Below are 26,305 nucleotides of genomic sequence, written 5' to 3'. Positions count from 1 at the left end.
GCAGTACACACATGCAACTTCAGCTAGTTGGCACATTAGAGAAAGTACTGTAAATACACTGCATACAACTAAACCATGTAAGCCAATGCAGAACAATGAGGAAATTACATTATTAAAAGTTTTTATTTAGGTTTGGTCAGTACAGGTAAGATAATATTGGAGTCACAGAGCAATATGCATAAACAGGATACAACAGTTCTTAAAAACTGAGTAACTATGCACACAATTCATAAACATTCGGTCACCTAAGGAGAAAATGCACAGATGTATGGTGGGAAAAACTGTAATTAACACTGAAACTACTACAGGACTCCTTCAGTAAGTCCATCTTTTAGTGATAAAACTACTGTACTGGGCAAACTTGGCAGTCATAAACCCACAACTATTATGACAGATCTTGAAGGTGGTGTAACTATAACAGTATGAGTAAGAATGCCCTTACACAGCACAGGTTCTAAATATACACAGATTTGTACAGACATCATTTATGTTATATTTTATGGAAATCATTTCCATTTCAACTTCACATTAACTCATATAAAAATAACTTGAGCTACACAAACGTCCTTTTAGCAACATTCAACGTAATTAACTGTTAAAATTTCCAAAGTGGCAGAGGTATTGAAGCAAAAAGAAACCCACAAAAAGGCAAAATCGTGACAAGTATGCACTAATTTAAACGGCTTCTGGACAGTATCCTCTCCCAATTTCAATGACACTGTATAAAAATGCTGCAGAAAAATGTTACAAAACTGAACCCTGCACGTTTACACCGGAGTCCAAACCATTCTGGACATGACGAGAACCCACAGTTCTGTTACCTTTCATGCTCACTGTTTTCTCCTCTTGAGGATCATGATTGGAGTCTGTGTCATTTGAGTGGTGAGTGAGAGAGTTTTCACTGCCAGTGGGAGAGTCTACACTTTCATACCCAGTACTGAGTTGGTTTATGTAGCTACCACCTCCTCTACCAGTTCTATCTTCAGAGTGGTTGGACAGCTTATTACCATTCCCTGGAGAAGCCGGGAAGTCATCTTCCATGCCGCTACCCTCCCTATAAAAACCAGGCCCAGACGTCCGCTGGTGGGAGGAGCTCCCATTGCTTGGTCCGTTTGCCAGGCGGCTGCAGTCTTTACCCACAGCCTCTCCCTGCTCCGTGGGCTCAGAAGACGGAGTCCTGCTGGTACCTGGGTTGGAGGCCTGGGACTGCTGCTGCTGCTGGTACTGTGCCAACTGCTGGCGAGTCTCCTTCAGCTGCTGCTGGAGAACTAGAATGGTACTCTGCATACCCTCTACCTCCTCATCAAGCTGGATGATGAAGTCATTCAATTCTATATAAAGAAAACACATTTGTTGCAAACACTTAATAGCCCATATATAGCTTCAATCTCAGACAAAAAAATTAAAATCCTCTAGCTCGACATTGTGTGTTGCAGTTTTTCAACAGACTTTTTCAACCATGAGGTACACACTGGTTTTGATACTCTGCCTCTGAAGGAAGAAATGCTTAGCTCTCTACATACTTCTTATACTGATATCCAGAATGAAAGAAATTAATTTCTGGACAAGACAGGAGGCTATTCGTAAAACAGCTCAATTCAAACCATTAGTATTTAGCAATAGATATTCACGTATCTACTTTTACTCAACTACAAAACCTTGGCACAAATCATGTAAAAGTGACCATGTACCACATCTGTATACAACAGATTTGAATACTTACAAAAGCCTAGTCAGTAGAAAAAAAAAAAAGTCACATTTCAGAGAAGTTTCAGCTCTTAATTTTTTTAATCCTTCAAATACTGCATAGCAGGACAATAAATGAAAAACTTTCTTAGGAACAAAATCTAATTAATTCCACAGGGTATTTTAGTACTTATGCAGCAAGAAAAGATATGTTACAAATAGGACTACATTTTGAAGCAAAACAAATTTCACATGAAAGCAGTAAAAGAAATATTGACTCCCTTAAACTTCAATTCATGCATCGTTGGTATGAGGGAGCTAATCAAATATAAAATGCTTATTATTGTAAAAATAAAGTGTAATTGCTGTTATGAAAAAAGTATTAGGAAAATTCATGTTGCAGGATTATTATAATCTTTGTTCATTTAAGAAGCAATAGGGACTAAGAACACATCTCAACTCTGGAACTTGCTTTACTGCACTGCATTCCAAGAGCAGAAATCAGAATGTCCTGTCCATGCTTGCTTCAATTACAAACTTCATAAATTTAGATGAAGTACATTACCTAAACAGTAGTTAAGAAGCAAAAAACTATGTTAACAATAGGTAATCATTTACCTTCAAGAATAATTTTAAATGAAATTATTCATTTACCTTCAGAATTCTAGTTATTTTCTACTGCTACTTTCTCAAAAACATAATCGTTCATGGAAGGGAGAGGGAGAAATCTATCCTATTCTTAAAAACACAGGGTACGTCAGCCTTGGATAGTCTCAAATCTAATCTATGCCATCACACAGACTTCAGCTGTAAACCCAAAACATACCCTCTTTTACATGGTATCTAAATAGCTCATATCCCACGACTTACTGCCATCATCCAATTACTCTACTAGAGATACTCTCCAATGCTCTACCAAAAAAACCCCCATTGATTCTATGCAGTTCTCTCAACTGATTTCTTTCAATTTGCATTTTCCCCTCCATTTAAATTATGCAAGAGGTCAGAGTTCATAGCTAATTTCAATTTAGGTTTACACTGTTGTAATATATGAACTGTGAATTCGATAATGAGGTATTTTAATTGACCGAAGTTACCTAAGCAAGAAAAACAGAAAACTCTTTCTCTAAGGCATTGATAAAAAGTTATTTAAAAAAAAAAAAATTTCAAAATCAGTCAGTTAACCAAAAGCATTCCATTCTCAGTGCATGCTTAGCTTCATGGCACATTAATATCCTTCGTCTTACCAATTCACCAGTAATGTGGGCAGTGCAAAGATCCCTTATGAAACAGCAAGGCCTACAGGACAAAATCTAGCAATTTCAAATTTTATCACTGTTTCAGTACTGGAGGTGTAAACCCAACCAATCCCCAAAGATAAGTTTGTTTTTTTTGTTTTGTTTTTTTAACTTAAGACTACCAGTGAAGACTTAAAATTGTCATATTTTACTCAATATTGTCCTTCTGCATTCTGGCAAAGATGGTTTTACAGTACACGTATCATCAGGAAATTAAACTAGCAGAAGTGCAAGGCAACTTCCATTTTCTTAAAAAATTCCCTTACCATCCTGACTGCTTTTAAGTTCCTCACTATATTTCTTCTGTAAAGCCAACTCTGCCTCAAGCTGTGCAATACGTCCTTGGGACAGCTGCCTTCCAAGCTCTTGATTCTCCTGGATAAGCATTCGACACTTCGCCATTAACTTTTTGCCTGTTTGGCTGCAAAGGAAAGAGCCATCTATCACAAAGTGAATATAAAACTGTTAATCTTCCTCAATCACAAATACAGACAAAAAAAGGAGATGCAATTTCTGCATGTTACAATGCAAGGAACATTATGCCTCAACATAATTGTCATAGCAGAAAGTCTCCCTATAGTTACCACTTGGTGTTCCAATGCCAGTCAATCTTCTGTCGCTGTCCCAAAGTGGAAGGCAAGTTTTATTACTGCAAATATGAATAAGCATATTGTTCTTTTTCTATATACCAACATCTGGATTATCAATATGCACAATCTTGCATGTGCTAACCCTCAACTGAGTTAAATATTTGATTAAAGATGTGTCTTGTAATTCAAAAGATCCAATGATGCAAGTAAACAACGCATGTAAACTGAATTATCAACAAAGTCCATCTTCATTTATTGTGTCAGTAAAATTTACTGATTTGGGTGAAGAGAAGAAAGCTACTTTGGGGAAAATATTAAAACCTATGTGTGACATCCATTTTTCTTGAAGAGGCTTAGATAGTCTTTCCAATGCTGTCCATGTAATAATGTTTAAAAAATTAGATGTCTATTTTTCAACTCAATTTATATATTAGACAGTAACGTGCAAAGTCCGTTTCGTTATTTCCATGGTCAGCTTTACCTAGGCGTATCTTGCATGGTATGGAGAAAGTCAAACACAGCCAAGCATTGGCAGGAAATTGAGGAAGAATAATATTATTAATCTACTTCCTTTAAAATGACAGATTTCAGATAATGAGTAACATCCAGTTTCTGAAAGAAACAGGAAAAGGGTATGCAACGTATTTGAACTAGCAGTGTTTTCTTTACTAAAAGGGTAACATCACACATCTTTAATCTTCATGATAAAAATAGCATTGTAAAGCATTATAGGAAGTAGTATGCAAATTAATATATAGGCAATACATCTGACTCCACAAGAGAAAAATTTAAGTCCTTTAAGACTCTTGGTCTGCCAAAGTCAAGATACCAACTACATACAGTTTCACTTTTAACAGGCTCAGCTACATAATGAAGCTGCCCTCTTTTCTACACAAGTGTAAATTCTGCCAGGAAAAAAAACAAAATAACAACCAAACAAACAAAAAAATCAAACAAAAAAACCCGAACAAAAAATAATCAAATCCATACTTCAATAGGTTTATTGTTAATTCAATGGCAGGACTTGCATTACTTTTCAAGACCAAGAAGGTCATGTCATTTTTTTTTCTTTCTCTTTTTAACAACTGATAAAGGCTGACAGAAATTTTGAGGCTTAAAATGGTGAAACAGAAAATTTCTGCCACAGTTCACAGCCATGGTTCTCTCCTGTAACCAAAATACCCAACCAAAGTAACTTTAAAAAATAACTTCCTTATCAACTACCTTTTAAGTATTCAAGCTTTGGACCACTTTAAGTTCTGCCAAGTCTGCCCCATTTAACATTTTCCGACTGAATCTCCCAAATCTTTCAGATGGGTTGCTCCAGAAGGAATCTGGCTGTGTAAAGTCCTGGAAGCCTGAAACTCTGCCCAAGGCAGCAACCTGTTTTCTTTCTTGATGTGATGTCCAATGCCAGGTCCTTGAAGTTTAAATTGTGCTGACCTAATACAGTCCAAGTCGCACACTTAGGATGCAAGTTTCCTTAGAGATGTTCGTTCTGTGTAAAGCAGGACCACTTTGGAGATTACCAATGTAACATAACCCAAAAGTTATTAGGCAGACATGCAATGAGTTTTAGCCATTTGCAAATTCCTGTTACTGTATTCATCATCACTATAAGCTGAGGAAGTTCACAGCACTTAAATCATTTACTGTTTCTCTCTTCACAAAACAATGTCAACTGTAGAATTAGCAAGTACCAGTTACCTTGGAACTGGGATCATTTTAGAATACCATTCATTTCTTCATTTTAACTCCTGCCAAAATGTAAAGTTTTTATTACCTGTATAGAAATTTGCATAGTTACCTATAATGCCATTTCTTCCCATAAAAATCTTTCCAGATGTTCAGAACTAGTACGGAATCAAGTAACATCCTCTGTGCCATTTACAAAAAAAGACAACACATGCAAGAATTTAAAATCCAGTAACTATTAAAGTAACTCCTATTAGTGGTAAATCTAAGTTTGGCATTGGTTTCACAAATCCTCTTGATCGTGCGTGCAACAAAACCTGTAAGAATATAAGTGGTTAAATTTCAAAGACTAGTAGTGTTTGTTATACTAGGCTTACTGCAAATGACATTTCTACTAACTTTTAACGCAAGTGTATACTCTGTTTAATGACACATGAAATGGCTTAGTGCAGCCATTCCTTTGATTACATGCCCTTTTATTTGTCCCTCCAGATATGAGCAATGACTACGCTGTATAATTTTATCCGTGGTTAAAGCCTAGAATTAATACCACTTACAGTTGCAGTTGGCATGTTCATCCCCTATGAACACCAGCTAGGAATCTGTATAGGAGCATAATCTCTTTCAAAAAACTAGGTCAGATGCCATGAAATAAGATGGACAATTAAAGCAATTGGGGGGGAGGGGGATGCAAAGAGAATTAAATTCTTTAAATATGTTACATAGGTCACCATTTCTTTATCTTTCCAGAAATATAAGTAAATAAAATCTTAACTCAGTTAACGAAGACAGCCACAATTATTTACCAGGAAGTAAGTTAAATTTTCTGTATTCTAGATACGGCATATATGAATTATGCAAGCTCACACTACTGACTTAAAATGTTATGATGTGTATATTGTAGCCACAGCAATAACGGTTTTCTTTTGATACTTTTGCATGAAAGAAAGTGGTAAGTTACTTGTCTCTCCTCAGGCTATAAATGTATGTGTACAACTGAGGACTTAAAACAACCAACCTGCACCTAGATGTAAAAAGCGTTTTGTACTCCAAGTTAAAGAATCAACCTGCACAGCATTCCTCTACCCGCACATTATAGTGAGCTTTACAAATGTAACATGTTAACAATTAATTAATGCAAGTTTTAACTCTGTTTGGATGCTATATCATTAAAATACTAGAAACTGCTATAGCAAGATCATTCCAGATGTATCGGTTTTTAAAAGGTCAAGTTTTTCTTTTGGTGTTAAGTAACTATTCATGCAAAAAAATACTCTGCGTTAAGTAACACTACTCTTCAATCCTGTATTAATCATCTGAAGCACAAGTGGCTAAGATACTTTTGAGTTTAAAATATATAAAATATGCCATCTTTATAAAAGTCATCATAACAGTTAGAACACACCACCTCCTGTGACAGCTGGATGTCTTTTTTTTTTTAAATTTAAAATTGAATTTTCTAGGATCAGACTGAGTCATAAAAATATTGCCCAACTGTTTTGAAAATCAAACCTCAGATTGCTAAATAGAACTCAAACCGCTAAGGAAAAGAAACACACAAATGCTATACCAAATCTGCATTTCAATTTACACACCTCAGACATGCCACTCCCAACTGTCCCGGACTGCTACTCTCACAAGTAACTTGGGACAACAGAACAGAGGCATCAATAGAGTAGCAAAAGCTCCTTCACTGATTCCACCAAGGAAAATGGATGTGTTTTTCTGGTTTGTTAAAATACTGACTTTGTTTTCAGAGAACGAGACAATGCAGAAAAATAACAACCTGTTCAATTCTCGTTCATCCCAGGAGTTTCACAATACAACAGCATAACCAGTAGTGTTCCTTGAGCTATATATTACAACTATTTCAAGGCACATTTTATATAGAAGTGTAATACAAAAAAACCAGGTGTACACAGGAATAAAAGCACCCCACCAACACTGAAGACAGTTGCCATTGTGTGCCTTCTGTATTGAGCATTTGAGATCAGTTCTTAGTATAGAAGATTGAAACCTTCTCATTTCTGCATAAAAACTGCAGAGAAATACTTATCACAACCAGTTTTTCTTATACATGCTAGTTGTGATCAAATATATATCGCTTCCAACAATTTTAAACTTGCAATTAGATCAAATGTACATTTTCGTACAGTCCTAATTTTGAGGCGTCCACAGTATTACCAACCATCCAGAAAACAGTTCATTCTTTAGCAGCATTGACTTAAGGCTCCATCAAGTGCTAGAGAGCCCAAAGGCTAAACAGTCAAATGTGTACACTATCACTGCTGTGATAGCAAATAGCACTCTCATAGCTATTCAAAACTGGTTACCAAGTAACTCTTTAACACAAAATTCACCTCATCGAGTTTTGACCCAGCAGTTCAGTGAACAAGCAGGAAGTCCACAGTCTTATTGGCAAAACTGACTTACAGTGTCTCTAAGTCACTAGGCTCAAGGTTAAGAGCGCAGCATATTCCACTTCTACATTTTATGGGAATTTTACATGTTCAATTCATGATTTATAATCTCTAGGTTCTCTCTCCTCCAAACTGTCTGTAGACACAGTGTGCCACAGACTTAAGACTTCTGTTTCTCCCTCTATTTTCTTCAAATAGAACAATTTTGAAAATGTCTACATGTTCTAGAAAAGATTTTTTTTCGAAGATGGCCATTTCTTCAGAATAGTCCGACGCCGTCAGGCCTCTGAAGCAAAGGGGGAGAAAAAAGCTGAAACACAAGGTTCATCTGGTAAGTTTTACATTAAGCATTACAAGCTGGACAGTATAAGAATGTGGCTTTTGCCTCAAAACGTCTGAGTCTTGGTGTGGAAACGAGTACTTGGCTGTCCCACCATAGCATTCTCGTAGTGGGACTGTCAGGGAAGTCTTGACTGGGGAGTATTTGTTTTGTTTACCTATCAGGCGTAAATTTCCAGGCACTCAGTTCATTTTGGGCTTGTTCCAGTTTGTCTTTAGTCTGTTCCAGTTCACCTTTCATTTTTAGGAAAAACAAGTTGATGGCTGGGTCTACCATTGTTGATCGTAGTTGCGCAACACTAGGCTGCTGGACTTGCTTGAGGTACTGAATCTGATTCTGCATAAAATGAGAAAAAAAAGACTGTTATTCATCCAACACTGAATAAAATTTTGAAGTCATTTAGATACAAACAAAAATCATTATTTCAAAGCTAGCATCAAGGGACCTTGACTTCTTTCAACATTCTAACTTGAAAAAGGTGGATAAAAATCTTTTATGCCCACCTGAACCCTGTAAGTGTGCATATTCACCCAATCTCCTGCCAAACAAACTTTCAAGGCCAATTTTCACACAGACACCCTTCTGCTTCAAATTGTTTTCTACATGTCAGTTTTCATTTGTCAAACCAATGGTTGGCACATTGGAATGCTCCCTTCCTTTTGTAGCTGGTTGCACTTTTTCAGGGAAAAACAAAAGTATATGCAGTTACATGCTTAAAACAGCTAATTGCCATGTAACCTCAGTGCAAATTATTATGAAACATTAGAGCTTATATTGACAAATAATATTCTGAACAAACTTTCGAGGATTTTTCTGAATTCAGTGGTCACTTGACATAAATTTACACATTTTTTAAAAACAAAACAAAATAAAAAATATTAACATCAGTTAAATGGATTTTGGTTGAATTTGCTTCTCTTGCAGTAACCGCAACTCAAAAGATTTGTAATTTATAACCCAGAAGACTTATAACAGTCTATTTCAGAAGCAGTAACCATGAGAATGTATTTTAAATATAGCATTCATCAAAGCTTGAATGTATTTTTAAACTATTAACTATTTTTGAAGTATTAACTTTTTTTAAGTTTCTTAAATTTAACCCCATCACAAGAACCTTAAAATGCACTCAACAGTACTTGTTCAGAATCCAGCTAAGCTATAAAATCACATCAGCCTACACAGAGCATTCAAAGTTCAATTTATTATGGTCCCTGTATTTACAGATTTCCTCATCAGCAAGAGGTGAACAAAACTACATGAGATTAAAAAAGAAACATTAATTGAAAGCCGGAGGGGAGAGGAGGGGTTGCCTCCTGCTGTATATACAGTTCTGCAGCCAGATTTGGTATCAAATTTCTCTGATGAACAGTACAAGGCATCACCAGCAAAATGGAGAGAACAAGTCTCCCTCCACACTCTGCTTTACCTGGGACAAGCAGCACAGTCAAAAGCACAGATAAACCATTTTCCTGTAGATACAGTTATCCTTTTATGAGGTCTTTATGATTTCTCTTCATCATTCATGTATAAGTACAAACATTTTATTTACCTTAAAATCACACAGTAGCTACCTCTGTCGATTCTCGATTGAGGGCAAGTTATGTTTTAATTTATACATTGTGTAAACAGTAACAATTTTTGGACTTTATTTCAAAGTTACTGATACTACAAAAATATATCCATTGACTCTACAATAATTTGATATTATCAAAAGATTTAGCGTCTTAAAAAAACAGAAATGATCACCACAGTTTAAGTTTTTAATAGACAAACTATGTGTTCACAGAAAGATGTACAACAGGAATAAACCACTGCATTAAAATATCTGTTAAAAAATAAGCATTCAAGAACCCACCATCAAACATCACTTAGAATCAGGAAGTCTAAATCAAGATTAACCTTATGTTTCTTGGATGATATTTCACCCCCCTGTGTCCTTTGCCTCACTGAATACACAAAACATTGCTCAATTAATGAAGATCTATTTGATTTGTTTTTATTGATATATCTTTTCTATCTATTCAACTTCCTTCCTCTTGCACTACTGGACTATTTCAACAACTGCCAATTCTTTGTCAGGTCTAGCACCTAGAGAAGGCAAACCAGCTAGTTTAATTGTGCACATACAGATACTCCAGCTGTGTGTCATATTCCAACATATTCCAGGAATATTATCATGCTACAGCAAGATGGTTACTAACCTATTTTTAGGCAGACATTATTGAAGTAAAAGACCCACATAACAACTCACCTGTCATTCCTAAAAAACAGTGTAGAAATAATTTCCTTAAGCTAAGCAATCCTTGCTCATTCCCTCCCCAAACTTAACAACCAGTTATTCCTCAGTTTTTCAAACTCAAATTTTTCTCCATCTCTCCCCAACTGCTTTTTCCAGTTTTAACTCCAGAGTTCTCACCTGTCAAGCTTTTCATCCACTCAGAGCTAGGAAACTGCCCCCCGTATGACCCACTCCCAAAGCAAGCCCATAACTCTTAAATCTTCTGCCTACATCCTTATTCATCTTCCTGCTTAGAAAGTCCAGCCCTCCCATTCTTGCTCCTTCTAATCACTTTCTGCTGTGTCCCTTCTCCCATTGATATACCAGGTGGCAATAGGGGACAGGGCAAAAGAGTTTGCCTGCATTCAGGACAAAGTTCAGGCTAGAGCTGAATATACAACAGTAGTTTTGTCCAATGCAAAATGTGAGGACATATGCCCTCTAATACCTGAAATGTCTAACAGCTGTTCATATTGTCAAACATGAAAGCACATACTAGCCGGTATTTTTAACAGCTCATCCGATGGACAAATAGGGATTAATTCTCAAAACCAGAATAAAAACTACAGTATTGGCTTTCTCTCTGTTCTAATCCAAGGAAGAACTCTTTAAAGTAGTTTTGTTAGAAGGCATCAGACTAAGAGGTTTTGTTTGGATGGGTTGTTTTGGGTTTTTTTTGTTAAGACAGACAATATCATTTTCAAGCCCACTACTTCTTGCATATTCTTGAAACAGCTGAATCCTTGCAGATTAAGCTGTCCAAAGATATCCTCAAAGGACAGACCCTCTGTCACAAAGAATTTAACAGAACATAGGTGCTTCATAGAAAATGTAAGTACAACTAATATAGATAACAACTTCTAGTAAGGAAGGAACAGGAAGGAAGAAATTGTGTAAGGAAGAATTAAACAAAAAAACAAAACAAAAAACAAACACCCCCCCCCCCAAAAAAAAACCAAACACCAAAAAACCAAAAAAAAACCACAGCAGAGCTGTAGCCTAAACCACAAGTAGGTTATTAAGATTAATCACCAGCTAGGTACTGTAGCCCAACTCTACCCTCAGGAAGCTTCTACTCATTGTTATCTATTCCATGGAAAACCTATTAGACTAGCAACTATCTCCAAATCCCTGACCACTTACTGACCTACAACAGCCACACAGCAGCCAGGAAGAGGTTTAAGAACTTTTTCTTCAGTGGCAATAACTTTATCATCACCTTCACCAGGAATAAAGCTTTATACAGAAACAGTAGCCAATACCTTATCTGCACTTCACTAATAGCCACAACTGCTTTTAGAGGTTTGTTACTGCTAAGGGAAAGTCAGCTCATGACTGCTGCAGGCATTAAGGCACATACTGTATTAAACACCCAAACTTTCATCTAGCCCTTTAGTTGGTAACACTTAACTACGGAGAGTAAGTTTGAAACAGCAGATTCTCAGCAAGTTCCTAGCTCAAAAGAAACCCATACACTGCTAAGTCTCAGCACAAAGCACAAGAGAATAAAGCTTTGTACTCCAGCTACCATGTTGTTTCTTCAAAAAGAGCACTGAAACAGAACAGAGAATGACTCCATTGCTCTGACATGCACACCTACACTTACTTGTAAGACAATGACTGGGTCTTTTATAAGCTGAATTAGGTTTGTTGTGATTTATCTTTCTGAAAGAAAGATAAATTAAAACAGCAACTAAGACAAAAACTATCACACCTCATCTTAAAACAGGGCTAGGGTATTTTAACTAGCAAGGTGTTTTACAGATCAGTTATCAGAAAAGTCATGTCTGTCAACTACTACCATTTCAATACAGTATGGTATTTTAAGTTTTTATCCATTATTCGAATGTGACCTGACTGTTTAAGTTAGCAAGTATAAAACATGTCCCAAAGATATATTATTTACCATATAATATATACTCAATTCATACTCATCTTCATCATATGCAGTTTTCAAAAACCTTCATACCACAGATGCTCAGTCTTTTTAAAACATGGCAGGAAGCAAAGGCTTACATATAAATAACTGCCACTGGTATGTTTTCCATGCAAATATGGATTACGAAAACTGCAAACTATGCTAGTTATTTTATGGACTAAAAATTAGACATGTCAAGTAACATCATATGGGGAGTATTTTTGGTCATTTATAAAATTATTTAGCAACCTACAGTTTTGCATCTTATTCAACAAAAGCCAGCAATGTGTACTTGTAGCCCAGGCAGCCAACGGGGCTGCATCAAAAGAAGGATGGCCAGCAGGTCAAGGAGGCAATTCTCCCTCCCTACTCCACCTGTGATGAGATTCTACATGGAGTACTGTGTCCAGCTCTAGAGAACCCAGCATAAGAATATGAAGCTGTTGAAGCAAGTCCAGAGGAGGGCCATGAAAATGATCAGAGGACTGGAGCACCTCTATGAAGACAGGCTGAGAATTGAAGTTGTTCAGCCTGGAAAAGAGAAGCTCCAGGGAGACCTTCTAGAGGCCTTCCAGTACCTGCTGGGGTAGGATGAGAGGCAGCAGTTTCAAACTGGAAGACAAGAGATTTGGACACAATTTTATTACTGTTTATTACTGTGTTTATTACTGGTGGTGAGACCACTGGAGCATGTGGTGGTGTCTCACCACTGGAGCAGTGGAGTAAAAACTCTTCAGAATTTCTTCTGAAAAAATGTTCTGAAAAGACTATACATTGCATCTTTAAACATCTGCAACAAAGTGTAGCCAAAAGTACTACAGTCTTTAAGATCCTGCCTAAATTCATCATCTTAAATACTTGAAAATTGTCTAACTATTCTTGTTTAGAAATAGGGAAGAAAGGTGAACACAGTACACACAAATTTGGTTTGGGTGAAAAAGTTGTTTTTTTTTTTTTAGTATTTATTGTTTCAGCTATATGCTCCAAAGTTCAAATGAAAAAAACCCCTCTTACTACCACTGTTCCTCATAGCAGAAATTACCAGTAAAACTAACAAGACAAAAAGAATCAATATAGTTGCCTCACTACTAGAGAGTTGTTGTGGTATAGTACCAGAACAGATCTTCATTAGCATCCTGAGAGTTATTAGGAAGAGTGCTGCCAACAGGTCAGAAGAGGTCCTCTTTCCTCACTTGTCACCAGCGAGACATCTGGAATACTGGGTCCACTTATGGGCTCCCCAGTATGTGAGAGACATGGACATATTAGGGTGAAGCCAAAAAAGGGCCACAAAGATGATTAAGGTTGCCACATCTGACATACAGGCAGAGGCTGAGAGCACTAGGGCTGTTCAGCCTGGAAAAAAGACTCAGGGGGATCTTAATGTGCATAAATACCTGATGGGGGGAAGTAAAGAAGGCAGAGCCAGGCTCTTTTCAGTAGTGCCTGCTGAAAGTACACAAGGTAATGGGCACAAATTGCAACATGGAAATTCCATTTAAATATACAAAAATGCTCTTTGCTGTGATGGTGATTGAGGTTTTGGGTCTCCAATACAGGACATGCTCAAAACTATGTACAGTCCTTAGGCACATGGTCCAACTGACTCTGCTCTCAGCAGGCGGGTCAAAATTGTCAGATAAACTCCAAGTCCCTTTCAACAGTGATACTGTGCTCTGTTTTTTGCCATTGCAAAGTTAAGCTTTACTCAGTCTTTCTTTCTCTTCATACCACTGCTTACTACAAACTAAAGTAATGTTGTGGTCTTAAGACCAGTGAAAATACAGTGTACAGAACTGAGTCACACTACTACACCTGACAGCTCTGAGAACCTACAGGAAAAAAGGAAGGCTTAAAGAAAATAACAGAAAAGTGTAGTGAAATGAGGCAACCAGGTGCCACGAATTGCCAGGTAGTGGGTATGAGCTTGTGTTAAGCCCACCTGTGCCTGATTAGGGTGGGCTCCAACTGCGCATAAGCAGGACTGGGGGGGCCAATAAAGCTCACACCTGAGGAAGCCAGGGAGGAGGCCACTTTTGGAGCAATAGCACCGATCCAGGCTGATCAGCCCTGAGGGCAATGGACTCAGAGCACTATTCACAAGTTTCTGCTGGAACACCTGGTTGGACCTTGGAGCACCGTGGGCTTAACACAAGCTCATGCCCACTACCTGGCAATTAGTGGCACCTGGTTGCCTCATTTCACTACAGAAAAGCTACAATACTAGTTAAGAGAATTTGTGGTAAATATACAGAGCTGATAAACACCAGAAGAAAGTAAGCATGGCTCATGTAAGTATTAACTTGGTTCTGAAGCAAAAGTCCTTCTGAGCTCAATTGCTGCTGAAAATGAACTGAAACAATTAGCATTAAAATGCACACTGCAAGAAGTGATCTTTACTAACTCAGTGAAAACTTAGGCACTCTACCATTTATTTAAGCACAGAAAATTTGATGCTATAAATAATAAGCATAGCACATTGGTACTGGCTCAAAAGCTTATATTCCTTTAACAGTCTGAAAACACTTATCTTTTCTAAATACTTACAGTACACTCTTGCATCTCCTGTTCCTTAGTTGCCAGCCTCATCACCAGAATATTTTCTCTTCGGGCAGACTCTTGCTGTTGTTGTTTCAACTTCTCTTCAGATTCTCTCAATCCCGTCACATCATTAGCTAATAGGAGTAGTAACACACAAAAGGCACATTTTATAACATCCTCTCAGAGAGAGTTTTTAAAGACAATCAAAGATTAAAAAAAAACCAAAAAACAAAAACCATAGCATAACTAAGAAAAATCAAAATATCAATGTTAGAAAAGCTTGACTTCCCAAATTTTTGAAAATGTTTCCATGCTTATGTACGAAGTTAAGTTTTAAATTGCTTGTTTAACCAACTACTGTTACTACTGGCAGTCAAACTCAGGAAGGGCCTGTTATCTCAAGATACGTCCAGGTCAGTGTGAGGGAAGGAAGAAAACCTACACTGGCAAAACCATGATCCACAATCAGTAAAACAGTGCCATTTGTGGTCAGTCCTCAAACTGGTTTCAACACTTGATAAGTAAACAGTAAGAGACACAAGAACTTCAGAAATTGCTGCTCAGTCACAACTAGAATTCTTCTGATCCATGAATACTTACACAAGTTTATACATGAAATATGACAGAAGGCACCACAGCACATTTCAAAATTACTCAAACAGGAACACATACATGCAGCCTGATACAAACAGTACACATTTACTCTGCTACTTGCCATGTATAAAATGATAGAAAGTTGGAATAATGAAGATTTTTTCTAAATACTTGAGAAACATTGGCTGTAAATGTATACTACGAACTCCACAAATTGCTTCAGGAAAATCATTTCTAAGTAATTCTTCGCAGATGATTCAGTAACACTGATTACTACAGCCTGTATAAGGCTTTCCAAACACGAGAAATCTAGAGTGTTAAAACAACTTATTTATCTGTGTTAGGACAGTTTGAGATGAGAATAAAAACAACCACTTACATTTGCTGTAATTTACTTTCTCCAAAACTCAAACATTACAGGGTAACAGTCTGTTTGAACTGACACAAAAATACTCTTCAAATTCAGTGGTACAGAGGCTTAAGGTATTTAGATTGAAAAGGTGAGCAGAAAAGAGTAGAGACCCACCTCTAGCTGCCAACACAATTTTTAAAAATTAAGATTTAGGACTGGCAATTCAGTCATTTCCAAAACACACCCAGCTTTTACCATTTGAGAGTAGGGTGTTTTCTCCATATTCTTCTCCTTTGCAAGACTACCTAAGACTGACGATCAGGTAGTTAACTTGTCTAATCAGATCAAACATTACTTGGAGACTCATACACCTTGACCTCTACTAACTATTCTCCCTCCTACGTGGTTTACAATCCTGTGTGACTGCTGAAGGTACAAGCATTAAGTACTTTAGTAGAGGCTGCTTCCTTTGTAATTGAAAAGTCGTGAAAACACACCTCTTTGTGGGGATACGTTTTGAGACTTTTTTTTCCCCTAGCAGTCTTAGTGTAGCTGGTCCTACAGATGAAAAAACAGACTTTCTAGAAGGTGAATAAGATCTGCAAAAGAAAGTGGCTCAGAAAGTTGGGAAAAACTGAAAGCTTTTACTAGAAAACCAAGAGACTTTTCTGACAACTGACGTTTAGGTTATCTGTTATTCCCACACAGGCATTACTTGAACACTCTACACAAGAATTTTGAAACTTGGCTAACTTACAATTAAGGTCTGTGTATTTGCCCTCCAGAGCTTGCACATATGCTTCATATTGTTTCCACCTATTGCAGAGATAAAAGAAAAAAAATTCTGAAGATCAGTTATTAAAACAAGACATCTCATTCCTACTATTTCAGAGTATACATTCATACCATAACCAGAAAACGTCATTACACAAGTGCATAAAATAGTTTTAGAAAATGAGTTGGGATCAAATGCTTATTTCTTAGTTATATGTGGAAATTACCTAATTACCTCATTCTTAAGGCAGAAAAATTTGAACAAAACTAACAGAAACTGTTATAGAAAAACATTAAGCCTGTTACCAAGGAACAAGGCAAACAGTAGCATATTACAGTACACAAGAATTTGCAGTCCAAATTTAGTAGCTATACCAGCTCATTCTAATCAATATACTCTGCTTATATTCATCAATCATAAGCCAAGCAGTTTAATGATTCTTTTGAGGCATTTTATAAGAAATTCACTCACAGTCAGAAAACCTCACACTACAAAACAGTGTTGCATTTGATACAAATCAAATTAGGAGCAAATGAAGTCTGCATTAAAGCTTAGAAAATGTCTAAGTTGAGGGGGTGGTGTTTTGGGGATTTTTGTTTGGTTTTGAAGCAGTACTTTGCTCACGTCTAAATCTCTCATGAAAGTACAACTGCACACTATGAAAATTCATCTGACAGCTTACCACTTACAGAAGTGGAAGGCTGCTGTTACCTCTACTACCCTTTCTCCATCAATCTATTTTATGCCAGGCTCACTGTAACTCGTCTATTTTAACTCCCTAACCTACAACACCACTACCTCTATTGAAACTATAAAATTGTCAAAACGCAAATGGGTCTACAACGCATCAAGTCTGTAACAGCGATTGAGATCATAGCACTTGGTAAAGCAAAACTATGCAGATCTCTTCCACCAGCAACAAAATTATCCATCTCTTCAGCTGACTATGAAATTGGCATGAATTAATACTCAAACTCTGTAGGAGAGCAGTTGTACAACTCATTTAACCCTTAAACTTATCTCCGTTCCAAAAAGTCTGTTAGAAACAAAAATTTCACTGTTTGACCATTAAGTTCTATGCTAGTTCAAAAGATTTTAATCCCTCAGAAGTAAAACTGAAACAGTCTACTAAACAGTGAATCTAGAAAGAAAAAAACCTTACTTTTACATGAAAGAATTACACTAAAAAAAAGGGGTGGTCTTCAACAACAGCTGCTGGATTGACTTCTAAATTATATCTCACAGCCTGAAAATAATAATTCCTTCAAAATCTTGACACCCCTTCCCTCCTCCCACCACCCATAATAGGAGCTATATAAAGTGAAATGAAGACCTCAAACCCAAGTTAGGTATACATGACAGCACACTGCTGGAAAAAAACAACACAGCACATAGCCTGTGGTCACCAAGAACATCAGACATAATACTTCTCAGTTACCTCTCAACAACAGCAAGTATTTAAGAAAAGAATTCCTGGAAAATCCACAGCGCACTAGGTCATGTCATGGATTTATCAAGTCATGTACCTGCCAACTCCTGAAGAAACATGACTCTACAGATATGTTTTGTCAAAACTCTGGTGAAGACTGTTGCAGTTCATTTTTGAGCAAGTTTATGATATTCTACCAAATAAATCTGTGATGACCACATTTACAGTCAAGAGAACTCTTTAACAAGCAAGCCATCAGCTTTCAAGCTTGGAACTTTTTTTACCACAGTAGTTTTTCTTTCACATTTAAGTGTTGTTTCAATTTTGCAACAACTACAGAAGATTTCAGAGTGATTTTCTAACAACTGAGTGGGTTTTCAATTCACTTCAGGCAAATCAGAATTCTATCAAATAGAGAGAGACAAAGAACAGAAGCAGACTTTTTCATACAATTAAATAAATCATTAAACCAGCCAAATAGACTAAAAGCATAAAAGTGAAATAATGGAAGTTTAAAAACATTCACATTGATGAAGTACACCATTCTTGTAAATTACTTCAGCTCAGTAAAATAAGCAAATATATTAGTAGACTCTTATTGATTCCTTTTCAAACTGTGATGCTACATCTGATGTGGCTATTTTTGTAATGAGCTCTAATCCTGAGGACTAACATGCCAAAATATTTACAAAATATATCAACAAGCTTCTGAAGAACATTTATGAAACCAAGCTAAAGGAAGAAAAATTAAGAATTCATATATACATATATATGTATATACACACACAAATATATACACAGATTTGACTATTAGTTCTGAAAACAGTCTTGTGACAGCTCTGATTACCCATTTTTCACTTAAGTATTAGATGATTTAAGACTTTAAACATTTGATAATTTATAGGTTCTTAGAAGTAATAACTGGTATTAGCTTTTCTTGCTCAGTGCTTTTAGTAATGTATTTTCCTAAATACTGTCTTCCCATCTTTTTTCACTTATCATTTTCCCTTATTTATAGTAGTAGCACACAGAGGGAATTCAAGTGGAATTCCAATCTGAAAAGCTGGGAATTATGCAAAAGAAAATGAAAATAAGGAACTATGACAGAATAAAACATTAGAAAAAAAGCTGCTGAAGATCACTGACAATTTCTAGTGCTTCAACTCTGAACATTTTAACACTTTGTTTCTGCCTTCTTCCCTCCTTAAGCACACCTACACCGGCAGAAATCCTAGATGGAAGTCAGATCAAACTACACAGGTATAAAAACCTGGCATTTCTAGGTCTCAAATAACTACATGAATGATGTTTGAGTCTCTAACACCATTCTCTAAATGAACAATTCTCACAGAAAATGTTTTTACCTGAACAATAAAGGGCACTATTTCCAGATGCATGACTTTACTATTTACTTACTATAACTGAATCTCTATGCACAAGTTTTGCTTCAATATTTTTTCCAGTAGTATGGACTCCCATCTGCTGATGTGCAAGGCTAAAGTGAGCCTGCATTCCCATTACATGAATCCCACATGCTAAGTTTCCAAACAGAGCTCAAAAGAGGTGACAACAGCAGCAGGTTTGTGGAATGCTGTAATGATAGCTCAGTGACACAATCTCAGCCATGCCACGCTGAAACTAGACATCAGAAGCTGAGGCTAATCTAGTAGTGCTAGTATGATATAGAAATCCCAGCAATCAAGTACAACTGCAGTAAAATCTAAGAGTTCGGTGCTACAAATAAACAAACAAAAAAAAAAAAAACCCAAAACCCAACAAAAACCAATGCAAAAAACCCAACACCCAGAAACATACCCAAAAACACACACAACTCCAAGTATGGCTTGAGGGCTCCATTAAGCCCTAATATTATCAGGAAAACCAACTTACTCTGTGGCATGTGGTGACATCTGTAAGTATTTCAGCTGCAGTTAGAAACTTTAATATGTTCCAATATTTTATGGTGAAGTTGCGTGCTTTTATGCAGAGGATTATATAGCATTTGTGGATACAGTTTGCATTAAATACCTCTGGTGAGTTATGAAAGTTTTCATATAAATCGATCACTTTACAGACTCTTCCACAGAAAGATTTTTTTTTTTGCAGCTAATTACATCCAGTAAAAGAAACATGTTCAAAAAAATCAGCAGTGATACTAACAGAAGTATTTTTCATCCTCCCCAAATTATGCCAGAATTAAAATTTGAAGATGCAACTAGCATATCCTCAACTACACAGGGAAAGCATTTCCCACCTATGATGGGGGCCCCAGAACTGTACCCAGTACTCTATTCAGGTGGAGTCTGACAAAAGAAGAGGGGGAGAATCACCTCTGCTACCCACACTTCTTTTGATGCAACCAGGCTGTGGCTAACTTTCTGGGCTGCAAATGCACACTGCTGGCTCATGTTGAGCTGCTTCAACACCCCCAAGTCCCCCTCAGGGATGTTCTCAATTCAATCTCTGCTCAGTCTGTATTCTGTGCTTGGAACTGCTCCAACCCAGCTGCAGGACCTTGCACTTGGACTTGAACTTCATGCAGTTTGCACAGGCTCACCTATCAAGGTCCCACTGAACAGCCCCCTCCCCTCCAGCACGTAAACTACATCACCCTTAAAGGCAAATTTACTATAAATCCACTAAATATGCACCTCATTCAAAGGAAATAGTGTTTGTAGAACTGCTTAATGCAAACAATTAAAATGGACATGGCTAATATGGCATTTAAGTTTCTGCTTCTGGGTATAATGGATAGTTATTTTCCTTACATCAATCAAGTGGCCTTTTTGCAAGAAGTTGTTTTGCTTAAACTCTGAAGAGGATTCAATAGCAACACAGCTGTCATTGGCAAATTCCTTCCATCTCTTCATTAATACAGTTTAGGTGCTGACATACTCTACTTGGGTGTATTTCATCACCTTCTCATTTCAATATATGCTGGAAATAGACCCCATCCATAGTAGCAAGTAGTAACTGCAAGTTACAGAAACTGATTACAGCTGGATGCCTTATTTTTTTGTTTTCACAATATCAGCAAGAAAGCAAGTTGCACAGAACTGATGTTTTGATACTTGGACAGGAGTTTTATAGCTGGAAGGGCAGGCATAACTTTACAGATTTAGGAGGTCACTACTTCGAGGGATAATATAGAGTACAGAAACTTTTGTAGAAAGGCTCATAAGGCCTAAACCATTTAACATCAAAAGCAGCATTTTTTCCTACTGTGTGAGCACCTTATCCTTCACTACCCTAAAAACTACATAAACAGAGGAAGCTAAAAACCAGATTTAAATATATGGAGCCACATATGGACTCCCCTGGACTAACCTCAGAAGTACATGGCATGGTAGTTTGCCCAGAAGAGGGAGTAGCTGATCATATACATTAAGTGTTAAGACTTGTATTCTCAGGTTTATGCAGTTTAGTATTTGTACTATGAAATAACAATATTTAATAATGTAATAACTGTAGAAAAAGCAAAGACCTGAAGTTTACCTAAATACACCACAAGCTACTTCAGCAGATATAGATGACCCACAAATGCCTGGTTTAGTTAGCTTCTTGTTTACAAATCAGGAAATTCTGGTGTACAGAGACAAGTGGCTTAGATCAGCTTTTTTAAGCACGTCATCTGCATGACAGGACTGCCTAATTTTTTTCACATTATGACACTTAACTTTCAGACAGGTGCTCTTCTTTATGCAAGCTCCAGACAATTTAAAACTCACATTAACATTTCACTGCTGATATTTCAACATGTTGAAAAGACAACTGTGTAGACTAAGAAAACAAACTTACTACAGGAATGAGGAGTTGATATTTTTCCGATGCATAAAAATAACTTGCTATCTAGCAAAGAATGTAAGCAACGGTATCTCCTGAAGCTACAACTGAAGAGAAAAACCTACAAAATACTGTTCAGCATTTTCTTTTGAAAAAAGTGTTTCCCCCAAAACTATGTATCTGAGACAAGATGAAAACTTCATATAACAGCTATATAGTGAAAAAGATAAAATAGTTTTTCAGAACAAGGTTGTTAAAAATCTTATGGAAAGGGGAGGTCACATATCTCCCATGAAACATTCACTAAAAAGCTGAGAGGGAATAACTGATCTTTACCTTAGGATGAGCTCATCTCTAGGTAAAACTTTAAAATCTGCTTCACTAAGGCGAACCTACAAAACAAAAGGAAAAAAAATAACTTGTAAAGCTGTCGTGATTACCTTCACAATGTGATTAGCAGTTGTGAAGAGGGAAAGTCACAAGCATTTTTCAACATACCTTCTTTGGGAGAGGTTCTTCATTCGTCATTGTGAACTGTGGAGGCACAAAAAAAAAAAAAAGCAGCTTTATTTAGTATAGTTACTAGTGTACATGAAATACAGAAAAATTCAGAAACTTGTAGTTCTAGCTTTTTTATGATTTCAAAATTGTACTAATAAGACTACTGGAATACTGGTTCAACACAATGCAGAGACAGAGACAGACACCATGACAAGTTTGCTGCTGTCATCTAGATACCAAGTCAACAGGTGCATTTTTTCTACAAACTGAACAAGTTTCTTTTGATGTCTAAAAAGCTTATCATTAATCCATTTTTCTTATTTAACCACACAAAACCACCTAGCTTTGTCCATATTTGTTTAGATAAAATCAACATTTTTTTATGTGCCTACATCTACTTAACACTGTATTTCATGAGGTAGAGGATAATCAGGGTCTGAGGAAAGCAATTTATACTACCAGTTCAATACCCCCTCAGAATAAAAGTAAGTAATTTGTGAACATTACCACTGATGTTTGTGTTATGTCAAAATAACATTCTTTCAAGTACTTTTTTTACTTTTAAGACTGATACACAGAAAGTATTAAGCAGCTGGTTTAAAACCCTTGTGAATATTTTTAGGAAAAGTAAGATGTCAAATAAATTACTTGGAAACAAAGGAGGAATTTAATTTGACGGCTGCATTGTGCTGGGTTAAATATTCACACCTACTTGAGTCATTACATGGTTCCCTCCCTCAAAAGGATAACATAGTGTTTTCTAAAACTATATTGAAAAAAATTGAGTCCGCAAAGATTACAAGCATACAACTAACAATGAATGCAAGGTTTGCTAGAGGCATGAACTTTTGCAATATGCTTTTCAACAGAAAAGTTGCATATAATAATAGCATTCTACAAGCCTGTAAAGCTGCTGCAATGCACGTATACCAGAAAAAGGATATCCCAACTCCTTGGTTGTGAGCACTTAGTCTTTTTTTTAAGTACTTATGAGCATTGCTTTTGTAAAGCTATCTTCACCAATACACTTTTACAGACTACTTTTGGTATTGTTTTCATAACAACACTTAATGAACTAGTTTTATTTTTTCCAAATCCTAAGATAAACAAATCCTAAAACTGTTCACCAATAAAACAAACAAATTCACACCAAATGAAGTAGAGCCTTTTCAACCTACACTAACCACTGCCATAGGCACAGCACTCTACAAAAGAAGGCACAGGTTATTTAAGAATAAAACCACAAAAAAACCCAACAAGAACAAAACTGCAACCTCCCAACCATACTAAGCACAGTAAACAGATGAAACCACTTTCAAACTTTTCATAAAATAAAACCTGAAATTAGACATTAGAACCCAGGGAAATGTTTCAAAAAACATTCAGTAGAAGCATCATCTTACCGATGAAACGACAGCTTCCTGTTCCTACTGTTAGTAACACAACGACATTCAAGTGCTTCCTCAGCCTAACTACCTCCGCCCTCTCTCTGTAGCACTCAGTTGTTACTCAAGCGTCTTGTTTTAACTTCTGGACGAAACTCCTTATCTGAGACCGTTTTATCAAAAAAGTACCCTAACCATAAGAGGCTATTGGCACAAACTGTTGGTGCTTAATTCAGGCATCCAAAACAGCACAGAATAATTTGTGATCACAGATGGAAACGTTTGTGACTCTTGTATTAAGGTTGCTTACCTCTCCCACTAGGACAGATTCTAAAAATCTTTAGGAAAATTAATTCCTTCAGTGTTGGAAGATCTCAGCAAAATTTAAGTCCTTGACAGAGAGAAATATGCTTTTCAGATATCCCACAGAACTACAGCTAGCACAGACTAAATCACACACGTTATTGTTTGCTTGTTCCTTAAGTAAGTACCAGAAGCCTACCACAATAAACTGAACTCTCCAAAGACATTGCTTACAAACCCTGCATCAATATACAACAATTATAAACACTATTTCTGCCACAATCACAACTGGAAGAAATCAGATTGCTGGTCTACCTAAGGGTGTTCTACCTCATGCCTCCCTCCAGACCTCACACAATGTTCAGTGCCCGTTTCTCCACAGCAGCACCAGACCTGGCTACTCTAACCTCTACTCCCAGCACACCACCATTGCTCTCAAACAAGAGCAGGAAAGTGCCCTACAGCCCACTGCATTACAGAGTTTACTGTTTTATTGCCTTCTATCATCACTTGTACTGGGAGAACTGTAAAAAAAACCTATGTAAAATCGTTCTACGTATAATTTTAGAAAAGCTAGGTCAATCACATCTACAGATAAATACCAGTGATCTTTCTGTATCTGTGAATTGCACCTCACTAGTCCCGTGCCACAGCTTTTCTGGCACATACAGCGACTTCACAAAAGCTTAGAAATTTATTACTGCTGTATTTTTCTAATATTTTGCTCGGTGCTTTTCAGAAACTTTAAGTGTATCAGGCTGACTACATCAGCTGTCACAGTGACTTGCCTTCTCTGTTCACAAGCAGATGAACTTGTATGCTACAGACAACTACCTTACAACTAAAGCATTCCATCTCTAAATATAATACAGTAACTTTTCAAGAGCTGTGCAGAAAGAAGTGCTTCTTATCACCTCCACTCCTCTAAAAGATATGATCTCTCCCCTACACAGATCAAATATTTGCAAGACCATGACAGAATGCTGTTTTCTACAATAAAAAGAATCAACGAAAACAACATTCCTGCATAACTGACTGGAATTAACACGATTATATTTTGTGATTAATATGCTGAACAGCTTAACTGTTCTATCCTAACTAAGCACTTTCATGATTTTGGGGAAAATGATGGCTGCTACATGCCTCTCCTACACATATGCTCCTGGCAACAAGCAACACGAAACCATATTCCACACTTGAGATAACGCTGTCATCATGAGCACTAAAGGAATTTTCATGTACTATGATCAAGCTTTAGGCTTTTATAGCAATTTAAATATGAAGAGAACTGAGATGGGGAAGGTAATTTGAATTTCGGTAACTCCAGTAATCTGTACGCCTTTTACTACTTTTTTTAAGGCTTAAAATAGTCCTTAGGAAACAAAGTAATTAAATAATATCAGGTATGCTGCTTTACTAGTTGCACTTAAGAATAACCGCCTGTTATTTTAACGATATGAAAAATAATTCCGTGGGGAAAACCCCTGAACTGCCTCCAAGCTCCCGAAATATTCAAAAAGAGCTTCAAAACACCACTTCTGACTGGGCAGACTTTCCACCCACCTCAGCGGCCTAAGCATGAAGCCGGGTCCTGCGCCTCCCCCTAGACGGCGAGGCCCCCCACTACGGCGCTCCGCCTCTTGAGCCGAGACCCCGCCGGCTGGGGGCCAGGAGCAGCTGCAGGCCGCTAGCGGGCCGGCCGAGTGGCCTGTGGCGTCTGACGGACCTCGCTGCCGCCGCCGCCGCCCCCTACACTCGGCCGGGCCGCCGTCGCTCGCCTCCAACAAGAGTCGGAAAGAAACCCGTCTCCCGCGCCCGAGGGGGAGGGGGAGTTGGGCGGCTGTGCCCGGGCGTGGCGGTTGCCGAAGGGTAGGGGAGGAGGAACCCAGCCGAGCAGCCAGGCCAGGCTCGGGGCCTCGCACAAAATGGCTCTAAGTGCTTCCGCTCCTCCCCCCGCTCGAGGTGAGGGATGGAGCCGCCGCCAAGGTTTGGCGCCCCAAGACCGCGCGGTGCCCGGTTCCTCCCGCGGGCCCCGCTACCTCCCGTGAGGGGGAATACAGGGAGGCCAAGGAAGGAAGGCGAGGGGGTCGGCGGCGGGGAGGAGCGATCGCGCGGCCACTCACCTCCCGCCCGCGATGCGGAGGCCTCGCTCTCCCAGCGCACTAGTTGCCTGGGCCGCACCCGTCACATCGAGGGCGAAACGCCGCCACCGCTCACACCTGCCGCCACCTCTGCGTCCGCAAACGGCTCTGCCGGGACCGCCGGTCCGGAGTCGGGAGTTCGCCGCCGCGTCCCCCCACACGCACACACACACATACGCTCGGACTCCCTCGCTTGCCGCTCCCGCCCGCTCTTTATTTGCGGATTCTCTGCGCTACAAAATGGCGCCCAAGGAGGAAATGAGCGCTCGGCCGCCC

General features: G+C 37.9%; 1 protein-coding gene across 2 annotated transcripts; it reads right to left on the bottom strand.

Annotated features, from left to right (window-relative positions):
- Positions 1–104: 104 nt before the first annotated feature.
- WTAP (WT1 associated protein) lies at positions 105–26,305 on the bottom strand. 2 transcript variants are annotated; one of them, XM_071740490.1, is made up of 8 exons: positions 26,012–26,305; positions 22,198–22,235; positions 22,036–22,091; positions 16,470–16,528; positions 14,773–14,900; positions 8,187–8,365; positions 3,251–3,405; positions 105–1,331 (listed from the first exon to the last, which is right to left on the bottom strand). In XM_071740490.1, the coding sequence occupies exons 2-8, from the start codon at positions 22,225–22,227 to the stop codon at positions 745–747; spliced, it is 1,194 nt and encodes a 397-aa protein (XP_071596591.1). In that variant the 5' UTR covers positions 22,228–22,235; positions 26,012–26,305; the 3' UTR covers positions 105–744. The 2 variants fall into 2 exon arrangements, 1 of the variants encoding a protein (XP_071596591.1); XR_011725212.1 differs by lacking the exons at positions 105–1,331; positions 3,251–3,405 and adding an exon at positions 4,558–6,234 and having other exon boundaries at positions 6,267–8,365; positions 26,012–26,303.

This window comes from Heliangelus exortis, chromosome 3, assembly GCF_036169615.1.
Source record: "Heliangelus exortis chromosome 3, bHelExo1.hap1, whole genome shotgun sequence".
Lineage (NCBI taxonomy): Eukaryota > Metazoa > Chordata > Aves > Apodiformes > Trochilidae > Heliangelus > Heliangelus exortis.
The sequence above is the reverse complement of the archived record's forward strand: the minus strand, read 5'-3'. Positions and strand labels throughout refer to the sequence as shown.